Source organism: Bos mutus, chromosome 25 (genome assembly GCF_027580195.1).
Source record: "Bos mutus isolate GX-2022 chromosome 25, NWIPB_WYAK_1.1, whole genome shotgun sequence".
NCBI lineage: Eukaryota > Metazoa > Chordata > Mammalia > Artiodactyla > Bovidae > Bos > Bos mutus.
Genome location: NC_091641.1, coordinates 16,040,553 through 16,066,020, shown reverse-complemented (window position 1 = coordinate 16,066,020; position 25,468 = coordinate 16,040,553). Strand labels below are relative to the sequence as shown.

At 51.8% G+C, this 25,468-nt stretch overlaps 2 protein-coding genes across 10 annotated transcripts; one reads left to right on the top strand and one right to left on the bottom strand.

Annotated features, from left to right (window-relative positions):
• Positions 1-4,632: 4,632 nt before the first annotated feature.
• Positions 4,633-8,636, top strand: TUFM (Tu translation elongation factor, mitochondrial). The gene is made up of 10 exons (XM_005894501.3): positions 4,633-4,788; positions 4,892-5,086; positions 5,828-5,994; positions 6,219-6,323; positions 6,409-6,573; positions 6,702-6,834; positions 6,918-7,022; positions 7,147-7,298; positions 7,385-7,504; positions 8,266-8,636. Exons 1-10 carry the CDS (start codon positions 4,746-4,748, stop codon positions 8,437-8,439), a joined length of 1,359 nt encoding a protein of 452 aa, XP_005894563.1. The 5' UTR covers positions 4,633-4,745; the 3' UTR covers positions 8,440-8,636.
• A 2,315-nt stretch (positions 8,637-10,951) lies between these two features.
• On the bottom strand, positions 10,952-23,028 carry ATXN2L (ataxin 2 like). Of its 9 annotated transcripts, none has more exons than XR_011462686.1 (23): positions 22,191-23,027; positions 20,665-20,701; positions 20,398-20,454; positions 20,237-20,308; positions 19,716-19,866; positions 19,214-19,338; positions 18,298-18,389; positions 17,648-17,848; positions 16,665-16,840; positions 16,393-16,503; positions 15,660-15,854; positions 15,500-15,571; positions 15,195-15,265; positions 14,708-15,003; positions 14,558-14,627; positions 13,920-14,066; positions 13,723-13,795; positions 13,439-13,629; positions 12,966-13,095; positions 12,755-12,876; positions 12,396-12,608; positions 11,698-12,250; positions 10,952-11,453 (listed from the first exon to the last, which is right to left on the bottom strand). XR_011462686.1 is itself a non-coding variant. In XM_070363086.1 (23 exons), the coding sequence occupies exons 1-23, from the start codon at positions 22,490-22,492 to the stop codon at positions 11,703-11,705; spliced, it is 3,303 nt and encodes a 1,100-aa protein (XP_070219187.1). In that variant the 5' UTR covers positions 22,493-23,028; the 3' UTR covers positions 10,952-11,702. The 9 variants fall into 9 exon arrangements, 6 of the variants coding, with proteins under 6 accessions (XP_070219187.1, XP_005894560.2, XP_070219188.1 ...); XR_011462687.1 differs by lacking the exon at positions 22,191-23,027 and adding an exon at positions 21,438-21,532; XR_011462688.1 differs by lacking the exon at positions 22,191-23,027 and adding an exon at positions 21,094-21,230.
• Positions 23,029-25,468: the final 2,440 nt, after the last annotated feature.

Here is a 25,468-nt window from a genome sequence, read left to right as displayed (position 1 = left end):
AGAGTCTCTCCCTGAGGGGAAAGTGGCTGCTTACCGGCTGCTTCTGGAGGTCATCTGGACCCTCCCCCACCCCAAGAGATGGAGACGTCAAATTCAGCCTTGGTGTTTTGGCCAGAACTTCCTGCCCCTCCAAACAAATCATGCTTTGCTCAGTCAGAACATCTGACAGCTAACACACTCCACCTTCATGTAGGCTTGTCTCTACGTAATATTACACGTAGGTATTACACACGCCATTCCCCTGCTTCTGCCAGTCTTCCTCCTCTGGTTTCAGGCTCCAAAGTGTAGCCCCCTCTAAGAAGCTACGCAAGGCCAAGGCACTGAGGCAGCCTCTCAAGTGCCTTTTATTTAGCAGCTTTTGTGTGAGCTTCACAGAGTGTTTCCAACTGGAATGTCTCCACTCACATCTGAGTGACATGAGTGTGATCGGAGTTCTGTGTTTGGAAGGATAATCAGGGCCAGTATGGGAGCGTTGAGACTGGACATAGAGAGGAGATGGGTGCAGTGGTCCAGGAGGGGGGTGATGCTGACCCGGCCAAGGCAGAATTCCAAGGAGAATGTCCAGAGGGATTTCTGAGGAAACACTGCCAGGCTGGCTGGAATATCCTGAGTGACAGAAGTGTCTGTAACTTGTGAGCCCCTGAAAAGAGTGAAAGATGCCCCTGAGTTTCCAATAAGTCTGCTGAGTGGTATCAAGGACAAGGCTTTAAGTCCTAGTCCCCAATTTGCTACTAAGTTATAGGTCAGCCCAGAACCCATTTCAATTACAGCAGACCCACCTCCTTTTAGAAGTTAAACAGCTACAAAAAATCCTTACAGATCATAAATTTTAGCCTCTTCACTCACCCCCATTTTATAAAGCAAAGGCCTCAGAAGTTATAGTGATTCACTTGTATTTTTTAAGTGAATGTGAATACAAAATTTGCTTTCCACTGAAAACACTGAGAAACTTAAGCCCAACACAATGCGTCACTGAATGATCAACTGAAATGATTCAACAAATTCTTCCTTCAACAAATGTTTCTTGACCTAATTGTTAGAAACTATTCCTAAAATAAAAAATAAGTTATTAGTATCATGAGCTGGTGAGAGAGAAAAAAATAACAAAAAACAAAACCCAACAAACAAGCCAACTACTAAGATAATTTTGGATACTTAGGTGCTATGAAGAAAATAAGAGGGCCGTTGGTAAGAGGGTGTCAGAAGAGGTGACATGTGAGGTTGGAAGATGAGAAGGAACAAGCCATGGGGAAAGCTCCGGGGAAGAACATTCCAGGAAGACGAAAGCACATTTGCAAAGACCCTGAGGTAAAAGCAATCGTGGGGTGTTTGTGGAACAGAAGGATGCCCAGTGTGGCTGGAGAGAGTGAGAGGAAAGTACCAGATGGGGATCAGAGGGGTGGACAGGGGCTAGATCATGCCCATGCCAGATCACAGGCCGTAGGGAGGATGTCGGACTTTTTTTTCTTATGTTTACTGACCAAAAAAATATATGTTTACTGAAATATATTTACCTGCCATACAATTCACCCATTTAAAGTAGGAGTTTGGATTTTATTCCACGTGTACTAAGGAGTCATTGAGGGAGGATTCATTTCTGATTCACATTTTAAAGACTGATCTGGTCGTGTGGAAGATGGATTTGACAGATATTGAGAATAAGGACAGAAGCTGGAGGACCCACTGGAGACATCATGAGGTAACTTAGGCGAGAGATGATCCCAGTTTGAACCCCAGTGTTGACAGGGGAGAGAGAAGCGGTCACACTGAGATTTATTTTGGAGAGAGAACCAGTGGGACTGGGTAATGGACAGATGTAGGGGTGGGGGAAAGGACAAAGGTGGTGCCATTTATTCAGATATGTAAGGAGAGTAGGGGAGAAACAAAGTGTCCTGTTTGGGGTATGTTAGGTTCATAGCATCACAGTGGTAGCACCCTTCGATTTGGAAGGCTCGTGAACAGTTCAAGTGCAAATATGCACAGAGGCCTGCTGTGGCCAGGCACACAGTATATGGACATAAAGGAAGCCCAGTCCTCACCCTACTCAAGTCACTTAGTCTCAGACAAGTGACACCAAGAAATACGTCCAAGTGCTGTAAGGCAGACTTAACTGTTAGGGTGTATTTGGCTTCAAGTAACAGACAACTCTTAACACTATCTGCCTTAAACAATAAAGATACTTGTCATCTCACACCATGTAGAGTCCAGGCTTCTAAGATCCTCTTTGCTTTGCCCACTTCTGGATTTTTGGCTTCACCATGGATGGGAGCATGATGGGCATGATAGTTCCAGGCTTCCCATCCTGATGCAACAACTCCCAGAGTCAGAAGGTGGTCTGTCTCCTCGGTGTCTCCTTCTTTTTAAAATGTTTATTCATTTATGGCTGTGTCGGGTCTTAGTTGTGCCAGGCGGGATCCTTGTTGTAGCTTACAGACTCCAGAGCACTCCACCAGCTCAGTAGTTGTGGCACATGGGCCCAGTTGCCCTGCAGCTTGTAGGATCTTAGTTCCCCATCTGGACTTGAACTCAAGTCCCCTGCACTGGAAGTCAGATTCTTAACCACTGGACCACCAGGAAGTCCCAAAGGTCACTCTCTTGATGTGGAAGTGGTTGCAGGACCATGAGCAGCAGCTGTTGCAGACAAGTCCAAGTCCTGGCATTTAGTGTCTGGTGGCAGTGGCGGTAGAAGCGGCTTTCTTAGCAGGTCAGATCAGACCTATGGCTTAGGATCTGTTTCTCCAGCCCACCCCACAATTCTGTAGGCCGCCTACCACCTTGACACAATTTTCCAACCAGCCCATGTAAATTCTGTTATCTGCAAATCAAGACTCCTGTGACATAGGGTGCAACAGTCAACAGCTCTACAAAAACTCTCTCTCTCTGGACTCTTCTGAGCACTGTGTTTTGCAAATTTCAGTCATTCATATACACCTCTCCCCAGATTTGCCATATATTCATATCACCCATTTTATCTACCAAGTGTTTCTTTTAATTGATTCAACATTTTTTTAAACATTTACAATGCCAGCCTTTCTTTCAAACTAATACACATTAAAATAAATATAGCACCACTAAAAAAAGAAAGCATTAATTTAAGTACCAGCCCCCAATATTTCATATCCTGGTAGTGGCTGACAGTGTCTTAGGATAAATTTCTAGAAGTGGAATGACTGAGGTTCAGGTTGGGGACAAGCCCTTCCTCATATTGTACAAGCCCTTCCTCATCAAAGCTGATGGGTTTAGAGGGCCAGGAAGACGGAAGTCTTAGGAAGTTTCTCATTGTAAAATGACAGTTAAATTATAGTATGGTGAAGTAGCTAAGTGCACACTTTTTCGGAGTTTAGCTGTGTTGGGTTCCTTAATTACCTTGATGCTCAGTTTTCTCACTAATAAAATGGGGTCCTATCACACAGGATAACATTGAATGTGATACTGAATGTGACGCAATATGAAGCACAACGCCTGAACCATGAAAAGCTCTAATTCTGAGTCCCCCAAACTCCTCTGAGTTTAAGAAGAGTGTTAAAAATAAATATGGTTTTCTTGTCTGTACCCAGACACTACTGAATCATAATCTCCAAGGGAGGAATTAAGGAATCTATTTGAAACAGACACCATCAACTGAGTCTTAGGAGCTGATGAGTTTTGGAAACATTAATCAAGGTTAAGCAGCTGCTATTATCATCCCACGGTGATGAGATGATGGATGAGAAAGTTAAAGGTCATTTACTATCCTTGCACTCATTCATTCAGTCAACAGACATTAATTGAGCACTCACTGAGTGCCCCGCCCTGTGGTAGGTGCCAGGGACACAGCGGGAACAAGACAGACTCAGGCTGCCCTTAAAGGCACAAGAAGTTGGTCTCTCACCTGGTCATCTGTAAAACTAGGTGGGTTGACCGACGGTCGAGAGAATTACTCTCTGGCCTGCTGAGGGGCGACAGGGGTGGGCAGGAAACTCTGTCCCCGCAGGCTGTGAGCCGGGGTGTGGGGGTGTCTCAAAGACTGTGGGCTTTTCTGTCTCTTGCCCAGCTCATTTCCTCTCAGAGCTAGATGTCACGATCTTCCTGTGAAATAGATACTATTCCCACTTTACAGATAAGAAAACAAAGGCTTAGGAGAGAGGTGGGTCACACTAGAGACCCACGCCCAACAGGTTCCCGGGAGTCTTCCCTCAGCCTGGCCGCAGCGGCTGGTCCTACCTCCAGCTGCGACACAAGGCCGCCAGATCTGTCGTCAGACCCGCGCGGCGGGTCGGACTGGACTCCAAGTGGTTCAGGGCCAAGACGTTCTGGAGTCACCCACGCCGGGGCCGCTGCCTCTGCTTCAAGAAGGCCTGGACCGTCCCTCCGGACCTGGCCTCGCCCTCCCACGATACGTGCCAGCACAGATTACGGCCCTGGGAACTACAACGCCCATGAGCCTCCCGGGCGTAGGCGCGCTATGAGATGCTCCACATCGCCGCCCGGCGCCACCAGAGAGAACTGCGTGGCTCCTGAGCCCGCGAGGTCGGAGGGCGCCTTGGAAAGCTTCCCCACCCTTACACCATCAGCACTTTCCTGGACGAGTTAGGTCGCGCGCCCGGAAGTTGATAGGGCCATAGAGATTGGAGGCTAGAGGGGCCCAGACGTGCCCTCTCGGCCCTAACTTCCGCCGGAAGCGACTTCCATTCTCAATTGCCCTTTTCCTGCTGCACGCGCCAGCGCCGGTGCTCGGTACACTCTACGGCGCCAGTACGACCACAATGGCGGCCGCTACCCTGCTGCGCGCGACGCCCCTTTTCAGCGGTGAGGGGGCGGGGAGGGCCATGGCAGCCCGGGTTCACGTGGGGGTCGTCGGGAGCTGCCGGGCTCAGACCCGCGCGGTGACTCCAGGCATCTGCCCCGGCAGGTCTCGGCGCCGGCCCGGCACCACTATTGCAGGGTCTTTTGCGGCCGCTGAAGGCTCAGGCACTGCCCGTCTTGTGCCGTGGCCTGGCTGTGGAGGCCAAGAAGACCTATGTGCGTGACAAGCCCCATGTGAACGTGGGTACCATCGGCCATGTAGACCATGGCAAGACCACCCTGACCGCGGCCATCACGAAAAGTAAGTGGGGTTGGGGTGGGGGGCTTCCAGCAGCGCCTGCTCTGCAGGTGGGACTTGGAGCCAGGGGGGCGGGGCCCGCGGAGCACCTGCCTAGATGTTTAGTGCGGCCCCAAGGCGCCAGGTGGCTTCCCAGGTGGCGCTAGTAATAAAGAACCCGCTTGCCAATACAGGTTATGCGTAAGAGACGCCGGTTCGATCCCTGGGGTCGAGGAGATCCCCTGGAGAAAGGAATGGCAATCTACTCCAGTATTCTTGCCTGGAGAATCCTATGGACAGAGGAGCCTGTCCATAGACTGTCCTTTTCTAAAGTGAAAAGGGCCTTGCTGAAAAGTGTGTTCCTTTCCGGGAATTCCCTTAGTTTTAGCAGGCTACAGTCCATAGGGTCGCACAGAGTTGGACACGACTGAAGTGACTTAGGGCACAAGGCGCCAGAAATTGGGCGGACAGTACACTGCAGGATGCAGAAGACATTTCCCATGAACACGAAGTTTTTGATGCATAAGTTGGGGGACCCCCCGCAGTGGCCTCCCTCCAGCCCTGGGAAGGTGCCCTGTAAGCAGAACTGTTAGCCTAGAGAAGTCACAGGGCTAGCCCTTGAGGCTCTATAACCTTTTTTTCTGACCTGAAGTTACTAGCCCCAGGAGTTGAGGGAGGGTATCTTGGAAGGTTGCTTCTCCTAGACAGTCCTTTTCTAAAGTGGAAAGGGCCTTACTGAAAAGTGTGTTCCCTTCCTTCCCTTAGTTTTAGCGGAGGGAGGTGGGGCCAAGTTTAAGAAGTACGAAGAGATTGACAACGCCCCAGAGGAGCGAGCCCGAGGTATCACAATCAATGCGGCTCATGTGGAGTATAGCACAGCCGCCCGCCACTATGCCCACACTGACTGCCCGGGTCATGCAGATTACGTTAAGGTGAGAGAGCCACTGGGGACAGGGCTTGGGAACTGCCCCCCTCAGGAAAAATGTTAGGATTGTGGGGAGGAGGTTAAGATATTTGAGATGTATGGGTTGGAGATCCTGGATCTGTGGGCCTGACCAGTCATACCAGGTGGTAAAGAAGTGTCTGTGCTTAGCTAGGTGGCTGGGGAGCGGGGGAGGTGTGGAATCGCACTACTTCCTCTCCTCTCTCTCCCCAGAATATGATCACAGGCACTGCCCCCCTCGACGGCTGCATCCTGGTGGTGGCAGCCAATGATGGCCCCATGCCCCAGACCCGAGAACACTTACTGCTAGCCAGACAGGTACTCAAGAGCCTGGGAAAGGGTGGAAGGAGGGTGGGGTGGTGGGCCATTCAGGACACCATCTGTGTGTCTTTCTTACCTGCAGATTGGCGTCGAGCATGTGGTGGTGTATGTGAACAAGGCGGACGCTGTGCAGGACTCTGAGATGGTGGAGCTGGTGGAGCTGGAGATCAGGGAACTGCTGACTGAGTTTGGCTACAAAGGGGAGGAGACTCCGATCATTGTCGGTTCTGCCCTCTGTGCCCTTGAGGTGAAGGCGGGGTCAGGCTGGGGATGGGGCTGGATGGGCACCCAGAGCTCTGCTCTGCGGGGCCTGGCTCTGGGCAAGTAACAGGAACAGAATGGAAGTTTCAGAGTCTTGTCACCTCCCGCTCATAGCAACGTGACCCTGAGCTAGGCCTGAAGTCTGTGCAGAAGCTACTGGATGCTGTGGACACATACATCCCGGTGCCCACCCGGGACCTGGAGAAGCCTTTTCTGCTGCCCGTGGAGTCAGTGTACTCGATCCCCGGTGAGGACCTGGCTCACCGCATTCCCTTCCCCTCTCTGCTGCTTCATCCGGTGTCCCTGATGCCCTGTCCTGTTCCGTCCCAGGCCGGGGCACAGTGGTGACAGGCACGCTCGAACGTGGCATTTTGAAGAAAGGAGACGAGTGTGAATTCCTGGGACACAGCAAGAATATTCGCACTGTGGTGACAGGTACAGGAGGCGGCCTTGGGACCCAGAGCCTCCAGGATGACATCTCCCCCCGCAGACCCTCCCCCGGCCCCCGTGCCTTCCCTCTGCCCCCACACCCTTCTCCCGTGTGTCTCCCCTCTCTTAGGCATTGAGATGTTCCACAAGAGCCTGGATAGGGCAGAGGCGGGCGACAACCTTGGGGCCCTGGTCCGAGGCTTGAAGCGGGAGGACCTGAGACGTGGCCTGGTCATGGCCAAGCCAGGTTCCATCCAGCCTCACCAGAAGGTGGAGGCACAGGTGAGGGCTCCAGGTGATGGTGGGCAGGCGCTGTGGAGGGCCGGTGCTTCCAGCCAGGCCCGGCTCCACCATGCTCCCTCTCACAGGTGTACATCCTCACCAAGGAAGAGGGTGGCCGCCACAAGCCTTTTGTATCCCACTTCATGCCTGTCATGTTCTCCCTGACTTGGGACATGGCCTGTCGGATCATCTTGCCTCCAGGGAAGGTATGATGTATATGGCAGCGAGGGTGACTTTTCCCTGGTAAAGAAAGCCTGGCTGATGATGCAAGGGGAGAGCTGGTGATGGAAGGGTCAGATCAGTGGATTCAGGCGGAACGAATCCTCACCCAGGGTTTCTTAGCTGTGTTAGCCCTGACCCACAGATTCCCCAGCAGAGTTCGTATAGTAGAGAGTCCCACTGTATTTTACGTAAAGGCTCAAAAGCAGTCTTGAGCCCAAGACCTGCATAACCCAAAATTTTATAAACGTTTTTTTTCTCAAGAAAAACTTTAGAGACACTAATTGCTAGTCCTTTTAAATTTTTATCTTTATAGTTTGTTTATTGGCTGCCCTGGTCTTCGTTGCACTGCACAGGCTTTCCTGTTGGGAGAGTGGGGGCCCCTCTCTAGTTGCAGTGCATGGGCTTCTCATTTCGGTGGCTTCTCCTGTTGCAGAGCACAGGCTCTAGGGCACGTGGGCTTTAGTAGTTGTGGCACAGGGGCTTAGTTGCTCTGCGGCATGTGGGATCTTGTTTCCCAGATCAGGGATTGAATCCATGTCCCCTACATTGACAGGCAGATTCCTAACCACTGGACCACCAAGGAAGTCCCATCAGTCCTTTTCTGCCTTTGCATATGCCTAACAGCTGGGACAGAAGTTTCCCCAGAAGGAATCACCCTGCTGCATTTTCCCATAACCTTTAACCTTGGTAACCAACAGGAAGTGAAGATGCCCTGAAACACGCATGGTCTGTCTCTGCCTTTCAGGAGCTGGCCATGCCTGGGGAGGACCTGAAGCTCACTCTCATCTTGCGGCAGCCAATGATCTTAGAGAAAGGCCAGCGTTTCACCCTGCGGGATGGCAACCGGACCATCGGCACCGGCCTCGTCACTGACACGCCGGCCATGACCGAGGAGGACAAGAACATCAAGTGGAGTTGAGTCTGGACCTCTGCTGGGGCTCTCTTGTGCTCAGGGCTGCACTGGCCAGCGTTCTCTCCTGCCTCTGCGGCCCTCTTTGCAGGGCAGAGGCTGTGGTCCAGCCGAATTGCAACTAGACTGATACTTCCCCTGGCCCAAGGGCCGTGTGGCCAGCCAGGTGAGGTAGGTCAATAAACCGTTCTGTGAATAGAAAGACAGCCTGTGTGTCTTGTGTCATCTGTACTCTGGGAGGGTGGGGGATATAGAAATGGAGCTGAAGCCCAGGATACATGAGCTTGGGAGTGATCCCTGAGCCATTGGAACTGAGAGTACTTCTCTGGCCTCAAGAGTTCATCTCTGGTACATGGTGGAAGAGCTCTTAAAGCACTGCTGTGGCAACGTGAGGAAGGTAGAGAAACTAAAGGACTGAAAGCTACCCTAGTGAGCTTTGTATGATTGCTTCAGTTCAGTTCAGTTGCTCAGTGGTATCTGACTGCGACCCCGTGGACTGCAGTACACCAGGCTTCCCTGTCCATCACCAGCTCCCAGAGCTTGCTCAAATTCATGTCCATCGAGTTGGTGATGCCATCCAACCTTATCCTGTCGTCCCCTTCTCCTCCTGCCTTCAGTCTTTCACAGCATCAGGGTCTTTTCCAGTTTGTCAGCCCTTCCCATCAGGTGGCCAAAATATTGGAGCTTCAGCTTCACCATCAGTCCTTCCAATGAATATTTAGGACTGATGTCCTTGAGGATTGACTGGTTTGATCTTGCTGTCCAAGGGACTCAAGAGTCTTCTCCAACACCACAGTTCAGAAGCATCAGTTCTTTGGTGCTCAGCTTTCTTTGTGGTCCAACTCTCACATCCATACATGACCACTGGAAAAACCACAGCTTTTAGACAGACCTGTGAAGTCTTTTAATATGCTGTCTAGGTTTGTCCTAGATGCTCCTTTCTTCCAAGGAGCATCCCTTAATTTCGATTGCTTAGCAAAATGCTACATAAAACAGGCTAAATGTTGGATATTCCTGGAGATACTGGTCAAACGGTTATAGCTTGGGCCCAGGTCAGGTGCCTGGTCTCTTTGAGTAGGCACCAACCTATTCATGTCTACCTACCCTTATTTAAACTTGATACTGGGTGTTCTATCCTGCCTCTAGACCCAGCACATAGAATATTATACTTGGTAAATAATTTGTAGGCTTGATGGGTTATCACTAAGTCCAAACAGGAGTGAGACATTATAGAATGAAAGTTTCATTTTTAATGTTAATTACTGAGATTTAAAATTAACAAGGTTTATCAAATCACATAGGGTAAAACGCTGAGATTTTGGGATGACCCCCAGTAACACAGGTGGCATTCAACAGGGATTAATGGCACCCTTTCAAACTTGTATCCTGACAAATGAATATACTCAGGACAGGCAACCTACTCACAAACAGCTCAAGAGAATGGACGCTCTTAGGCCCAGAACGAGGCAAACTTCAGATAAAGCAATTTCATGAAAAGTGCTGTCCACCAGGAAAACGTACTTGTTTTACTTCAGCGTGCAATGAGAAGCTGAGAGTTTTCAGGCAGATTCAGTCAAGGTGGAGGCTAAGTTCCTTATAGCTCATCAGATTTCTGCTCTTAGGAATAAATTATTAAGAGGGCTACCCAGGAACAGCTGCAATTACGTACGTCTCCAGCACTACAGAAACCAGGTCTCCATCTGCACTGCAAACATCTGGAGCCCACCGGAAAGCTTTCCTGCTGCTACTTCCATCAAGGCCTCCCAACCCCAGTTGGAGAGCTGTCACTTGGGACCGCACATCTGCGTCTTTAAAAAACATCTGGCTGCACCGAGTCTTAGTTGCAGCATGTGGGATCTAGTTCCCTGACCAGGGATCAAACCCGGGGCCTCCTGCATTGGGAACACAGTCTTAGCCACTGGACCACCAGGGAAGTCCCAAACCCGGCCCTTTTTAACAGCCAATTAGAGGCTACAGATGAGTCCCATTCTCTATCCTCTACTGGTAAAATATGCACTTTACAGATAAGAAGCGAATACCAGGTCCTATTAGTAAAGAATTCCCAACTCCTCCTGGAGCCTATTCTTTCTCCATCCCATACCTGGCCCCCGTCTATCTAATCCAGCCCCTGCTTCCCTCAGCCTGGCTCAACCCAGCCCTCCGCCACTTTCACCAGCAGCTTCATCCTATAGCTCACCCACAACCAGGACCTCTCAGCTGTGCACCACTCCGCCCTTATTTCAGGTGGCCCAAAACACAACTGTACTTTTTAGTGCAAAGAGATGTAATTCACAAAGTACTTTCCTTAGAAATGAAAACCTCAAGTCACACCTCACGATGAGGCCAGTTTTGAGGTGAGAAAACAGCCTTTGAGACAATGGTGGGCCTGCACGGCAGAGCCAGAAAGGGCATCTCTAGATACTCTGGGCGGGCACCTACAGTGCCCCCACCTTAGAAATCTCGTAAAACCAACCGCTACCGTCTTCCTATTCAAACAGAAAACTACAGGCTGGTTAAGTTAGTTTAAAATTTTATTTTTTTATTTTTTTAAATATTTTTATGTAATAAAAAGTAAAAGTCCTTGTCCAACCATCCTTGCGGGGCGTGTCTGTTTCTCTTACGCAGGTGACTCAAGTTAATGGGGAAGAAAGAACAGGGGGCCCAAGGTTATAAATAATAGAAAATAAAAGATCTTCCGTCTCCAGCGGGGAGGGGGGGATAGATGAGGACGGGAGGGCAAGATGGGGTGGGGATGGGCAGGGGCAGAGCAGGAACCCCCCCCACCCCCGCTGGACCCTGGCCCTGCCCACTTTGAGGCCCTTCCCATTCAAGGTGCTTGGCAGGAATTCCCCAGCTCCCCCGGGGCGGGGACAGGGGGTGGGGGGCTGGGACTGGTCCGAGCTGCTGGGGGAAGAGACATAGATCACTCTTCCCTCCACTCATGGAGGTCTCAGGTCGCGGCCAGGACAATCTTCAGTTCCCCGGGGGGTGGAAGGGGAGCTGCTGGGAGGGATGAGATTGAACTGGTTGGAGGGGAAAGAGAAGAGAGCAGGAGCATTAGAACCCAAGCAGCTGTCCCTTCATCCAATGCCGTCCAGTGTGGGGTGTGGGGGGGAGTGTTGGTAGGAGCGGCCGCCTCGAGGTGTCTCATGGGGCTGTCAGAAGCACAGATCAATCGCCGTTTCCCCGTGAGCCAGAGCCCTTCCTCACGTGCCCAGCTCAGCCCCCCACACCCCAGCCTGGCCCTGTCTACTGCGCTGACCTTACCTCGGCTAAGTCAGGAGACAGTCGGGGTCACTGAGAGCTGGGGAGGCAGTGGGGAGGGGGGCTGCTGGATCACAACTGAGCGAGGACGGAGGGAAGCAAAGGACAGAGCCAGGAGCAAGCCCCTGGCGGCGGCGACTGTGGCTTCTGCCCACCCTACATACTTCACAGACAGGTGCAGGTCGGCAGGCGCCCTGTGGGACAGCCCTGCCTCCAAGACCCCTCACTCCCCGCCCAGAACCCGTGCATCCTGCCCCACCTGCAGCCCATCAGCTCTTCCATGCCAAATACCCCCAGCTAACGAGAACTCACGAATCCTGTCATCGGCTCCTCCTGGAAATCCAGGCGCCTGGCCAGGCTGCTCACCTTGGGGGTGTCCGATGTAGGGATAGGGTGAGGGTGTGGAAGCTGAGAGTGCAGGCACCCCACTCTGGGGCACCGCGCCTTGGGGGGGGCCCCCATGGCTCTGGGGTGGGTGCAGCAGCATCACCTGGGGCGGGTGGGGAGCCCCAGGGTGCGGGGGCGGGGCTGCTGTGATTCCAGTTTGGACATGGGCCTGTGGAGAACAGAAAAGGGGCTGCGAGCACCATGGCAGCTTCACAAGGTCGGAGAACCCCAGGCAGCGGCACAGAGGGAACAGGCGCACCGCTGATTCCAGGAGGGGCACCCCACGGCTCAGGGCAGGTGGCGTGGGCTCTTACCTGGGTAACATGGGCCATGTTGGTGAAGCCGTGGGGCAGCTGCTGGTGGGCATGGATGGCATATACAGCGGCTGGTTGGGGGAAGCTGCTCTGAGGGGACTGGGCAGAAGGTCCCGGTGGCAGAGAAGGCGGCGTGCCTGTCAGGGCCCCTGGGTGGTACAGGTTCTGCTGCGGCTGTCCACTGCCCAGGTGTGGGGCCTGCCCCGCCTGGTGCTGTCATCAGGGCAAGGTGACCAGTGAGTGCCACTTCCGGTACCACCTCTGACCCCCAGGTTCTCCCCACTAGGGAATGACCCCAAGTCCTAGTCCTTTCAGCCACCCATCCCTGCTCCACCACGTGGACGCCCCACAGCAGGCACCTGGACAGGACTGGGGGCCGCATGCTGGGACGGCGGCTGGCTCCCAGTAGGCGTGGTGGCCGGCTGCGGCTGGTGGGCATGGAGCTGCGTGGCATGGTGCGGATAGGACTGGTGAACGGTGGCTACAGCAGGAAAGGGAAGACAATCAGTGACAGGCACCCCGGAGGGGCTGAGCAGCATGGCCCGGGTTGGGGGACAGGACAGAACTCACCATAAAGGGCCTGGGGGGTGGGCTGCTCTGCAGAAGGGTACTGAGGGGTGGAGGATGACACGATGGCCTGGGGATGGCTCCCCGACGTCAGCATGCGTGCGTTGCTTTGAAGCATGGGGGCAAATACCGGCTGGAGGAGGAGAGAAGCGGTTGGCCCAGCAGAGGGCCTGGGAGAGTACCCTGCTGCCAGACAACCCAGACACAGTACTACTCTGCTCTCATCATGGTCACCTTACTTCACATTCACAATAACCTTATCAAGTAGATGCTATACTTTACAGAAGGAAAAAACAAAGGCCCCAGAATCCACTGCCTCCCTGGGGTCCTACTACAGCCAAGACAGAAGCCCAAGTTGGACCCCACCACCCAGAACTCCTGCTGGCTTCTCCTGTCAGCTCCTAAGTATGGGAGGTGGAGGAGGCTTGCTAAGATGCCAGGACTCTGTACCCCACCTTCCTCCCTGCCTCAGTCACCTGCGAGGGGTAGTGGGCCATGGGCTGCATCATGGCGGGCTGGCCTGGGAACTGCTGTGGGTTGTAGGGGATGTAGGAAGAGTAAGGGGTGGCGGCCACCAGAGGTGGACCGGCAGCGGCGGCGGCAGCCTGCATCATGGGAGGGGCGGAGGCTGGCTGGTGTTGGTCCGAGCGCTGGGGGGGCAGGGAGCCTGCGGGTGGGGGGAAGACGGTGCAGAGCTCAAGCTCCATCTGCCAGCAGGCAGCGGATGGCGCCGCGTGGGGCCCCTCCTGACCCTGCTCACCTTTGGCGCCCCGGTACTTGCCCTGCTGTCCAGGCACTGAGTTGGACACAGGATAAGGATACATCTGCGGTGCCTGGGGACCAGAACACAGGCGAGGCTGAACAACCCGCTCGTAAACGCCCACGACAGGCGGGCCTTGGTCCCCCAGTCAGCCCAGTCATACCTCTTACCCTGGGCCCACCCGTCTCTTCTCTTACCTGAACAGCTGGTCCCATGTGGATCTGAGGTATGTAGGAAATGTACTGGGGGCTATAGAGCCCACTCTGGCCTGCTGTCAGCACCGGGATGGAGGGAGTTGAATGAGTCCGGGGCCCAGGAGAAGTCGGAGTACTGGTGGATTTATTCTGTAAGAGGCAAATGAGGACATGTACAAGATACCTTAATGACTTCTCTATACCACCCTCCTCTGCCAGTCGAGGGCATCCAGAGTGCTGTGCACCAAGCATTTCCTACACTTTATCTTGGTTAAACCTCACATCAACCCCCAGGAGATGAGCAATCTTAAATTACAGGCAAGGAAACTGAGGCAGAGAGGTTAAGTGGTTCATCCAAGATCACAGAGCTTGCAAGAGGTTCAAGCGCAGTCAGTGGGCCCAAATGAAGCCCATGCTCCTAACTGCCAAACTCTGACTCCCCCCGAACCAAACGCCAAGTCCCAGTGAGGAACCCATAATTATCTGTCAGATACTTCACGATACCCGGCCAGCCACTGCTAAGACCTGCTTCCACAACTGCTGCGGTCCTAATATACTTGCATAACTGCTCCTCACTCCCCCCACACCCAGCTCCCACTCCTCATGGAAACCCCAGCCCACATTCCCCTGTCCCATCTCACCACAGACAGCAGGGGCTTAGTGGGATTGAACTCCTTGGCATTGGGGTTCAATGTTGACTTCTTTACTTGTCTAAGAGAGAAAAATGGAGTAAATTCTCACGGCCTGCCTCTTGTCACCAGACACCCGCCCCAGCTCCCCACCCCACTCACTCAGCAACTGGGCCCTCATCCTTGTCATCTCCCTTGATGAGGCCCACTGGGGGGCTGCCAGTTTGGCTTGGGCAAGGTGCCGGAGGCTGCTCCGGCCCCTCGGCACCCCCTGCTGCTGGCAGGGGCGGTTTGTCCTCCTTGTCCGATACTGATTCGGCCTTCGAGGAAACAGGAGACCCCAGGGGCTCTGAAGCCAAAAGACCATCCACCTCCTTCTCCTTCCCTTTGGCCTCCTCTTTCAGGATCCGTGGAGGAAAAGGATCCAAGCTGGTCTCAGGGGAGCTACTGGGCTGAAGCTACAAGGACAGAAACATACAACATAGAGAGTACTCTGCTATCTCAATTCCAGACTCACCTTCCTTCCTTCATCTTTGCGTGCTCTAATCTCTAAATGCCACACAGTGCCTATTCCATAAACCTCTCCCCCGACCCCCCAACCTGCATCTCCTTCGTGTTAACATCCTAATCATTCCCACATTTCACTCACCTTAAACTGGGCCCCAAACTTTCTCAGTTCTTCCAGCTGAAAACGCTTCTGTTCATTCTGAAGGCCAGGGACTATGAGAAAGAGAAAAAAAGGAGGAAACACACTTTTCTTTTCTTGAAGGTGGCTACACAGCAACCCAAAGAACAAAAAAACCAAGGGAAAAAGCTGAGCTTGTTAGAACCTTTAAGTTAGGATCAAAGGGCTGATCCACCGTCATCTGTTTCCGAATCGCAACACTTCCCTAACTGAAATGCTCCCTAATCAAAAGGGCACGAGACGCTGGCAGGAAAGACAACAATGCTCACCTTTCGCTGCAATCCGGGACAACTCCTGGGACTCCAGCGTCCTTCCAGGTTCCTTGGCCGGGAGTTCTTTTACTGAGCAAGAAAGAACAGACACATGAAGGCCCTTCTGTCCAGAAGCACACTTCCCACTGTCCGCAGTCCCCCACCAGGTGGCTCTTACCATCTGTGGGGGCCAGTGAGATCTTTGGAGAAGCTGGGGAAACGGAGCCTACTCCAGGATCCCCAACTGCTGATGTCACTGGGATGGAAGCTGAAGAGGTTGGTACTGCTGAGCCCATGGGAGGCTCAGGACAGGAAGCTGAGATTGGGGCGGGGGCAGCTGATTTGGGAGAGCGCGGCGGGTACATCCGGCCCACTGGAACAAAAGGGAGAGTGATTTGTGTTGGTCACTGCTGGACATTGAGCAGTGAGTACTAGGGACTCACCAGAAACACCAAGGAAAGTTTATCTACAAGGTTACAAACTAAATGTTTAGAAGTGCAAGGCAGGTAAGGTAAGCAGATAAAATGGCCTCATGGGTACCATGAAAGACTGGAATGCTCCAAAGGGCAGTCATGACTCAGTTCCAGCCAACCAGAACTATACAGCAAGACAGGTTCTGTGTTGGCAGAACTTTCTGTATTTCAAAAGATATTAAAACATTTTCTATGATTTCTCCTCCCTTAAAATTAGTTGCTAACTAATTTAAACAGAAGGCACCTGCCAGCCAGACACAATGCATCGATTGCCATGCTGGAATTTCTCCCTGAGGGAAACTGAAAAATTCTTTCCTAAAAAGCATAAATCCTAACCTCCAAAACACCTTTATCTTGGAACTCTCCCAGCCCAGCATTCTAACAACTGACTATTTACACCCCTAACCATTTCTTCATGTAACACTGCTGGAATCTTACCTGCAGGAGGAGGTGGAACAGAGGCTTCTCCAGAAGGCCTGCTGCTGGGGGAAGACAGAGTCTTGGCACCTCTCAGAGGTCGCTGGGCCTTAGGGGACATGCGGGAAGGGCCTATTTTTTTTTTTTTTTTTAAAAGATGGGGAAAAAAGAGGCAGAGTTCCTGCTATTACATGACTATCAATGCAACTTCCATCCAACCCACCTAAATCCTTTTCCTTGCCACCTACCACCATCCCCTTTCCCGCCACCATCAAGTCGGCTTCTTAACTCACCTCCATTGATACCGCGTGCCTCAGAACCTGGGCCAGGGCTGCTATTGTCAAGATGGTGAGGGCCACGAGGCGGCAAAGAGCTAAGGCCAGGCCGGCCGCCCCGAGAACTACTGCAGCGAACGCCTCCCCGGGGACCTTCCCGAACTCGCTGGGGTAGAGGGATATACTTTCCCTCCCTGGGGGAGAGAGTTCAAGTAACATCAAGTAGCCACAAAACACACATTTCCCAAGAATGAAACCCTCCTTATAAAGTCCACCTCCTGCCTCAATGCACACACACAAATATGCCTGACTTCAGCTTTCTGCACTATTTCCCTTGAGAAACTGTCCTGTGGTTCCAGGATTATGACCCTACATTGCAGCTACCCCTGACCAGACCAAAGCAGCCAGTGCTCCATAATCCTACCCTCCTCCTGACCTACAAAACAGGTAGTATCACACTGTGGATTAAGGTACAATACACTTCGGTTTCATTTTCATGAAAGGAGAAGTTAAGACACACGTAGGCATGAAACGGAAAAAAAAAAAAAAAATATATGGGGAATTCCCTAGGGGTAGGACTCTGGACTTTCAATGCTGAGGGTCTAGGTTCCTGGTTGGGGCACTAAAATCCTACAAATTGCAGAGTGCAGCAGAAAGCAAGAAAAGGAAAAGGAAAAAAAAAAAGTATCAAAAATCTGGGCGGGGGGTGGGGGTGGGGAACCTGTCTTAATCCCTAATCTTTAGCCTTGTTACTTCAGACAAATTAATAGTTCTAGGCTTCAGTGTCCTAAACCCGCAAATTCGGAATAACTACGTATTAACCTATATGATTGTGAGGCTTCAACAAGAGTATTTAACAAGCCCTTGGCCCTAACCTAAACCAAAAAATTGGGAGTAACTACATATTAACCTATGCCATTGTGAGGCTTCAACAAAAGTATACAGCAAACTCCGGGTGCAAACACTGAGCCCCACCAGGACCAGCCGCCCCCAGCAATCACCTGGCTGCCAAGCTGGGGCTCTCACGCCCTGAGCCCTGTCGCTGAACTGCACTGTGCTTCTCCTCCTCCGTGCGCCCATCATCATTCTCCATGGCGATCCGCAGGCGGTACTGGGGGCTCGATTCAATCTCTCGGGCCAACTGGGCAGCACGCAGCTCCCGCTGACGGAATTCTTCTGAATTGTCCTTCTCTAAGGGCACCCTGTGAGGACCGTCACCACCCCAGGGCCACGGGACAAGAGGGAAGAAAAAGAAAGACATTTCTATCAGTCCTATCACTAGCTCAGACATGTCGGTGTTTAAACCCTCAACAACTCAGCATACACTGATCTGGCATGTAGCAGGGTCCTAGGCAGAGCAGCAAGGCATCTCTGAATCTGAGGGACACTGAGACACACATATAAATTTGTTAAGATTTTACAGGAAAAGTATGCACTAAAAAAGCAGTTAATTCTACCCACAGAATCAAGACTATGAGAAAGAGAAAAACCTTTGCATGAGGAGTTCACAAGGCAGATCAGGAGTGGGGAGACGGCAACCCAGACACCCAGAAAAACATGTACAAAAGCTATGGTCCACCTAGAGACCTCCCTTCTGTTGATGGCCCCATACCTCAAACTGCACCATGGGGAACTACCAAAAGACACTCACGTGTAAGAAGAGAGACTGCTGTCATAGGTGGTCTTTACACCATAGTTCTCCTCATTGAACTTGAACATTTCGTTGGGGTCCCATCCATTAGACTAGATAAAGAGGGAGAATGTTTCAAAGATCAGCAAGGAAAGCAATAATAACCAATCTTTTTCTTCCCTCAGGTTGAAAGATTAAAAATCTGACCAAACCAAGAGTGGGAAAAAAAGGAACAGGGCTGATGGGACGGTCATCTACTGACTGCAGTACAAACTGGCAGTTTCCAAGACATAGAAGTCTTTAGGACCTGACATCCATTTCCAGATTTATATCCCAGAGAAATTCTGACCTAAGTGCATGAGGATACACATTCTAAAAATTCAGTGAGATACTATTTTTAGTACCAAAATAATGGCCCAGAAACACCAATAAGAAAAGGGATAAATACAATATACTATGCATACACCCAAGTATATACATACAAATAGCTCAAAGCATTTAGTTAAAAGCAATGACTAGGATCTATATACCAAAATGAAACATCCAAAAATAGGTAGGAAAAGCAAATTTTAAACAAACTAATACAGTGAAGTAACAATTCACTGACAAATTTTAAATCAAGATAGTTGTTCGGAGGAAGAGAAATGGGCCTATACAACATGCAATCTCATCTATATCTTTTTTTTCCCCAGGCTGGAAAAAAACTGATTTGAAGCAAATTTTAACAGTTATCAGTTACTGATGGTAGAAAAATGAGTATTTGTTTGAGTATGTTCTACATCTTTCCATTGGACTCTGACCACCATCAACAGCCAATAGTAAAAGATTTCCCCCCTGCCCACCCCAGCAATTCTTGGGTCCAAGAATGATGTCACGGCTAACACCCACACTTGGGCAGCAGCTCCCCTGCTCTAGGGCTCTGCAGAAGGGACTGTACCATGTCAGACTCCAGGTCGTAGTCATCACTGTTGCTATCACCGCCCTCCCAGCGCTGAAGCACCTTCTCTTTGTGCTCCCCATTCACCTTCGAGTTCATGGCAATGGCCGAGTCAGTGAACTTATCTGTGAGGGTAAATTGAAGATCAGGGGTCAGGTGGTATTTCATAGCCTTCTTTCCAACACCCTTCCCACCACAGAAGCAAAGGCAAGCTTTTGTGTGTCAGAGTTTGGGGGTGCAGGGCAGCATAAAAAGACTTGTTCCAAGAGTTCAAAAGAAGCAAGGAGTTGAATACAAAGCAGGGAAAGTATGAACCACAACACAGGCTGGAATTCACCCCACTGTATCTTAGACATTAACACATGTTCTCAAGGAAAAACTTCCAGTCATCCTCCTCAGAAATAAGGTGATAAACAACAGGAAGGAAGAGAATCAGAACATCATATTCTCTGCCTTCTACTCAAGAACCAGGTCTGACACAACAGCCTGCACCAATAAATACCTTTAGTAGCATAATTGAAGTCGACATTTCGGAAGTGGACAAGCATGACATCACTTGGCTTAAACACCATGGTGTCCACTATGTCTTCCCGACGAGGGCCACCCGCTGGCTCCGATACCTTCCGGTGCACAGCGTCCACTGCCAGTTCAAACTATAAAAGTTCCATTTCCCAGCAACCAAGGGTCAGTATTAAGAAACGTGAAGACAAAAATATGACTTTTAATTTTACCCTTTTTAAACTTTCCCCAACACCACATTCTCAAGTGCACTGTCTTAATAACATCACCCACGGGATTTAGTCAAAGCCCCAAACTTAAAACATCACATCAAAATACCCAGCCCTCACATTTCAAACCCACGTCTTTAACTGCATGCAGCACTATTCTGACACAGGCCTACAAAAATGAGGCTAGCCATCATGTTGTCCAAAACCACTCAACTTTGTATCTTCAATGAACCTATTTCATTCTCTTCTTTCTCCCATGAAACTCCAAAAAGAAAGCTAATTTGAGTACACTAACCTTTGAGCTCAGCGTCTTGAAGATACCCTCATAGGTGGTACCGTTCTTCACCTTTACATCACAAGTGGAACCCTGAAAGAGCAGGGGAAAGAAAACAGAAGAGTACCTCTAGCAAACCGATGCGTTACATCCCTCAAGCTAGCAGCAAGGGGCCCACTTACCACAACAGCGGTAAGGAAATGCAGCATTCTGGAATTGTTGTAGACACCCTCAAACACCTGTCAGTAACACAGGAGAGAGACAAAAATAAAGAAACAGCCAGTCAACACCTTACCCTCCTTCACAATGTCCACACTCCACTCATAACCACCTCGAACATACGGGATCCTTGCCCTTCGGAACACATCTATTTCTGCACCTAGTCTGCCCTCTATTCCCATATATGTATCTTTTAAGTATCCGTGCCTTAGGGGAGAAAAGGCACTCACCGGTGACTGTGGAGGTCCCTTTCCTGTGCTTTGTCCCCTATAAGAGAAGGAAACAAGAAGCTAGTTATTTAAGTACGGTCAAGCCCTTTTATTCAATTGCTTTCAAAGGACTCTATGCCAAGACCACACACTATGTGACGATGACGACTTAGGCTACAAATCATTAACCAACAGATTTTCAGATTCTCACTTCACAGAGGAAGAAAAGCACTAAAAGCCATCTCCTCCAAATACCAGTAAAATAGGCTCAACCATCAACGTCTGTCAACTGCTTTAAAAGCCAATTCAACACAACGTTTCTGCAAGAGGGCCAGGGCTGCAGGCTTCCAAATGACGAACGTTACGGTTTTCGACAATAACCCCAGCCAGATTTAACAGTGGGAGCTCAGAGAACGCAAATTTTGAACTACCTAGGTTCAGGTAAATTACCTCCCAAACAGGAAAGACCATCATTTCCCGCAGCCTTACGCCCCAAACTAGGAGTGAAGGTACTCCCTCTACAATCTACCCTTCTGGACCTCTTTACTCATTCAGCCTGTTACCCACTCTGGGAGGGGTCACCTATCACCCAGTAACCCTGCTTCTCGCTGGCTGATGTAACCGGCGGTTGAAGAGGGCGATCAGGGGGCCGCTGGCAGGGCTGGGGGACAGCGCAGCCGCAAAAGCTATCCACCCAGAGGCCTCGCCCGGTCTGCGCTTGCGCACTAAAGCCCACGGGCCTCTTCAAAATCGCCCTCCCTCCCGCGATCAGAACCCACTGCGCCTGCGTGTACCTCCACTCTCAATTCCATAAACCCACAAACAGAAGAAACCGAGTCGGGTGTGCACCACTCATCCAAGAACACCAGGCGAACCCGTCCACGAACACTCCCAGCCGCTGCCCTATATGTTACCCGAGGCTGGAGAATGGCCGGGTCATAAGACACAGCATCCGCGCGCACGTACGGGAAGAGCGCGCGCGCTGGAGGTTCCCAGCCCGCAGTCCTCTCAGTCCCTCCTTCCGTCCCCCCGCCCACCCTGCTCCCCTCCTACTGGCCAGACTGGGACGGGGAGGTAGCAACTCGCTACCAAGTCCCTCCCTCCCCATTGGCCAAACTGTGAGCCGCGCGCCCCTCTCCATTGGCTACGGCCAGGGACCCCTTCCCGCAGCTGACTCCCCATTGGCTGAAGACGGGAACCGCGAGACCCTTCGTGGTAATGGAGCCGGGGACCCCGATCACCTCTTCACCCCCCCCCAACTCCCCGTTCCGACGCCGCCGGCGGGATGCGCCCTGCTTGCCCTTAAGGCCCAAGCTCCCGAGCCCTGACTACGCTCGCAGAACTGAGCACTGCCCCTGAATACCCCGGTGGCCACCAGGGACCCTCTTCCTCCGACCAGTTAGGACCTGAGGGCCCACCCCCAGCTTCACGGGGCTTTCCCACTCCCCCTGGTGCCCCTCAAAGGTGGCCAGGCTAGAAGTCTGCCTGGCGCGGTGTACACGTCTCGGCCACCTCGGCTCTAGCGCCCGGAAACCCACCATCCTCACCTGGCGCTGCCGATGGCCGCTGCCGATGGCCTCTCCTGATGTTGCTGCTGCGGTGCCGGCGGTTGAGGCGCCAAGATACCCTCGGCTCCCCGGCGGAGCCCGCTCCCGGCAGCGGCTGCAGGCCCCAGGCAGGGGGAGGCGGCCGCAGGAGGTCCTGGGGGAGCCGAGGTGGAGGCCAGGGACCCCGGGAGACCGCCGTTGGGCGGGCTGGTGCCCCCGGGAGGGCGACGGGCCACGGCCTGTTGCGTGGGGGGCGGCTGCTGGGGCTGGGAGGTCTGTTGTGGCGGCTGAGGCTTCAACATGATGGCAGCGTCCGGAAGGGGAATTAGGGGGAAGGGAGGGAGAGAGGAGGCCGGGGCTGGGCCCCCGCCGGAGAGCGCGGGAAGCGAAGGGGACTGGGAAGCTGGGGACCCGCCGTTGGCGGGCGGGGGCAAGCCCCGCGGTGTCGGGGGTGGATAGAGAAGACCGCGGCGCGAGGAAGCACCGCGAGGCGGAAGGGGAGGGGGTCTCGCGGGCCGGAGGAAAGCGAGAGGGCGCGAGCCGGCTTGGCGCGCGTGCGCGTCGCCGGGGAAAGGGGAGGGGGAGGAGTGCGCGGGCGGGAGCTCCCGAAGGGGGAGGGGCGGGGAGGAGGGAGCGGCGGCCCGAGATGTCCGCGCGCACCGGGGCGGTTAGCTGCGGGCGGGAGAAGAAAGAATAAAGAAAGGTGAATCTCGCGCCCCTCGCCTTTGGAGTGGGGAAAGAGCAGCGCGGGGCGCTTGCGTGCGCCAAGGACTTAGGGTCTCTAGGTCTCAGGCAGCCTTGAAGACTGCCTGCCGCTGTCGCTTCACAATGAGCGTGTGAAACGCTGGGGGTGGAGCCGAAGAAGCAGAGGAAGGAAGAGCCGGCCGCCCCGCCTACGCCGGCGGCGTAGCGTCGGGATACCTCCGCAGTAGTGTGAGAAGTCACGACGTAGCGTGCAGTTCTTCCGCCATTTGAGGCTCATGGGCGGAGTCTTGAGTACAAAAAAAGTCCCGGCACAAGAACGGATACTTATTTTAGGCTTGTGGTAGGTTTCATGGGGACTTTATCTGCTTTCCATAAAAGGTTGATAGGCATTAATGTTACCAGTTTGAGCATGCTGATCTTTGGAGATAACTCTATACCTAATTCTAAATTATTTCAGTGATTTTCAAACTAATGGTTTCTCCATGCCCTAGAATGAACCCTTAAAGTAGAAGTGGCAAGTCAAAGTGCAGTCGCTCAGTTGTGTCCGACTCTGCGACCCCATGGACTGACTGTAGCCCACCAGGCTCCTCTGTCCATGGAATTCTCCCTGCAAGAATATTGGAGTGAGTAGCCTATCCCTTCTCTAGGTAGTCTCTCCCAGAGACATTGCAGGCAGATTCTTTACCATTTGAGCCACCAGGGAAGCCCAGAATGAATCTTAAACTGTAGTAACAAAGAGGGTGAAGACCAAAGTTCCTAGGGTCTAGTTAAAAATCTTCCACCCTACTCTACAATGAAAACAGCTTTCAGTCATTCAAATTAGTTGGGCATTTAGGACATGGGACTTCCCTGGTGGCTCAGACAATAAAGAATTTGTCAACAATTCAGGAGACCCGGGTTTGATCCCTGGGTCAGGAAGATCCGCTGGAGAAGGGAATGGCAACCCACTCCAGTCTTCTTGCCTGGAGAATTCCATGGACAGAGGAGCCTGACAGGCTGCAATCCATGGAGTCACAAAAAGTCGGACACAGCTGAGCAACTACACTCTTTAGGACATTAGACTAGGTGCCTTGGATATAACTGTTAATAATTAAACCACTTCCTACCCTCAAGGAGTTTAAACTAGCAGTGGATTCAGACAGATGGGATCTATTAGGTGAAGCACAGGCCCCTAAGAGTAGGTAAGAGTGACACCTACTTCAATGTTGGGTGATGGATTTCTAGGCAAGGGGAATAGGACACGACAAGGTAAAAAAACTTCAGCATGTCTGTAGCATAAAATAAGAGGAAGGAAGTTTTAAAAATAGAAACTGAAAAGATAGGTAACCTGAGACCAGTGGGGAGCCTTTTTCAGAAAATGAAGAGGACAGATTTGCATTTTTAAAGGATTACTCTTTGCAAGGTGGAGAATGCAGTGCAGGAGTGATAGGTCTTAGTCCAGGTGAAACTTTGAATATCTCAGTCTCTCTTCCCTCCAGGTGTTACCATTGGAACTCTTCCATCTCTCAACTCTCCCCTGAACATGCACATACTTAGCTAAAAGTCTGTCTTACTCTGAGAAGTGCTCCTTCACCCAGCCTCACTCCTAGTTTTGAGAGTTTGGGGTTCCCCAAACTGCTGTTTGGCCAGCAGTTTCCCCCCACTTTATTCTGTGAGCTCCTTCCATTCTGTCTTACTGCTGGTGTGTGTGCTTAGTCGCTCAGTCGTGTCCGACTCTTCACGACCCCATGGACTGTAGCCTGCCAGGGTCCTCTCCCCTGGGGAATCTCCAGGCAAGAATACTGGAGTGGGTTGCCATGCCCTCCAGGGGACCTTCGCAATCCAGGGATCAAACCCAGGTCTCCCGAGTTGCAGGTGGATTCTTTACCGTCTGAGCCAGCAGGGAAGCTGGTATCTGCTCCCTAATGGTTGAGATCTTACTCTTACTCACTGCTCCTTCTGTGGTACCTGGCATAATGCAGGCAGTCTGTTAAATACCTGTGAAGTGAATGGATTCAAGTGTTATTTTGAAGACCATGTCTCCTGAGTGTCTGAATAACTGTCCAGCTTTTCCTGGCATTAACTGTACCACGTGGTGCCAGGCCACCTCTTCAGCAGCATTATGGGCGCTCCCGTCTCCCCACTCACATACTGCTCCCACACTCTTATGTTTCAGCCCATTAAACTCTAATTTCTGCAACCTGCCTTGCCCTTGTTCAACTCTGCCTTTGAAAGTGCTGTTTATTCACCTAGTTCTCATTATTCAAGCTCAGGTGTTAGTCCTTTTGAACAACTTGTTATTGACTCCCTCCTCTAAGTTCCCAGAGCACTGTGATGGTTGCTGCTGCTGTTGTTTGTTTGTATGATTTCGCTTTCTATTGGAGCCTGAGATCATTAAGGTAAGGGGCGATATTTTACTCATTTCTCTCTCCTTCCTGTCTAGCTCAGTGGCTGGCACAGTCATTCAATAAATTGATAAATGAATGAAATATTGTCATCTTACATACAATTTAGAAATGATAGGGACTTCCGTGGTGGTTCAGTGGCTAAGAGTCTGGGCTCCCAATGCAGGGGGCCCAGGTTCGATCCTTGGT

Excerpts from the sequence above, each read along its gene's own strand:
- TUFM (XM_005894501.3), top strand. The coding sequence starts at position 4,746 with ATGGCGGCCGCTACCCTGCTGCGCGCGACGCCCCTTTTCAGCG. Across the intron at positions 4,789-4,891 it reads CGCGACGCCCCTTTTCAGCG|GTCTCGGCGCCGGCCCGGCA; the intron begins GTGAGGGGGCGG and ends CTGCCCCGGCAG. Across the intron at positions 5,995-6,218 it reads GTCATGCAGATTACGTTAAG|AATATGATCACAGGCACTGC; the intron begins GTGAGAGAGCCA and ends CTCTCTCCCCAG.
- ATXN2L (XM_070363086.1), bottom strand. The coding sequence starts at position 22,492 with ATGTTGAAGCCTCAGCCGCCACAACAGACCTCCCAGCCCCAGCAGCCG. Across the intron at positions 20,309-20,397 it reads ATTTCCTTACCGCTGTTGTG|GGTTCCACTTGTGATGTAAA; the intron begins GTAAGTGGGCCC and ends CTGCTCTTTCAG. Across the intron at positions 17,849-18,297 it reads AGCAGTCTCTCTTCTTACAC|GGTGCCCTTAGAGAAGGACA; the intron begins GTGAGTGTCTTT and ends CGGTCCTCACAG.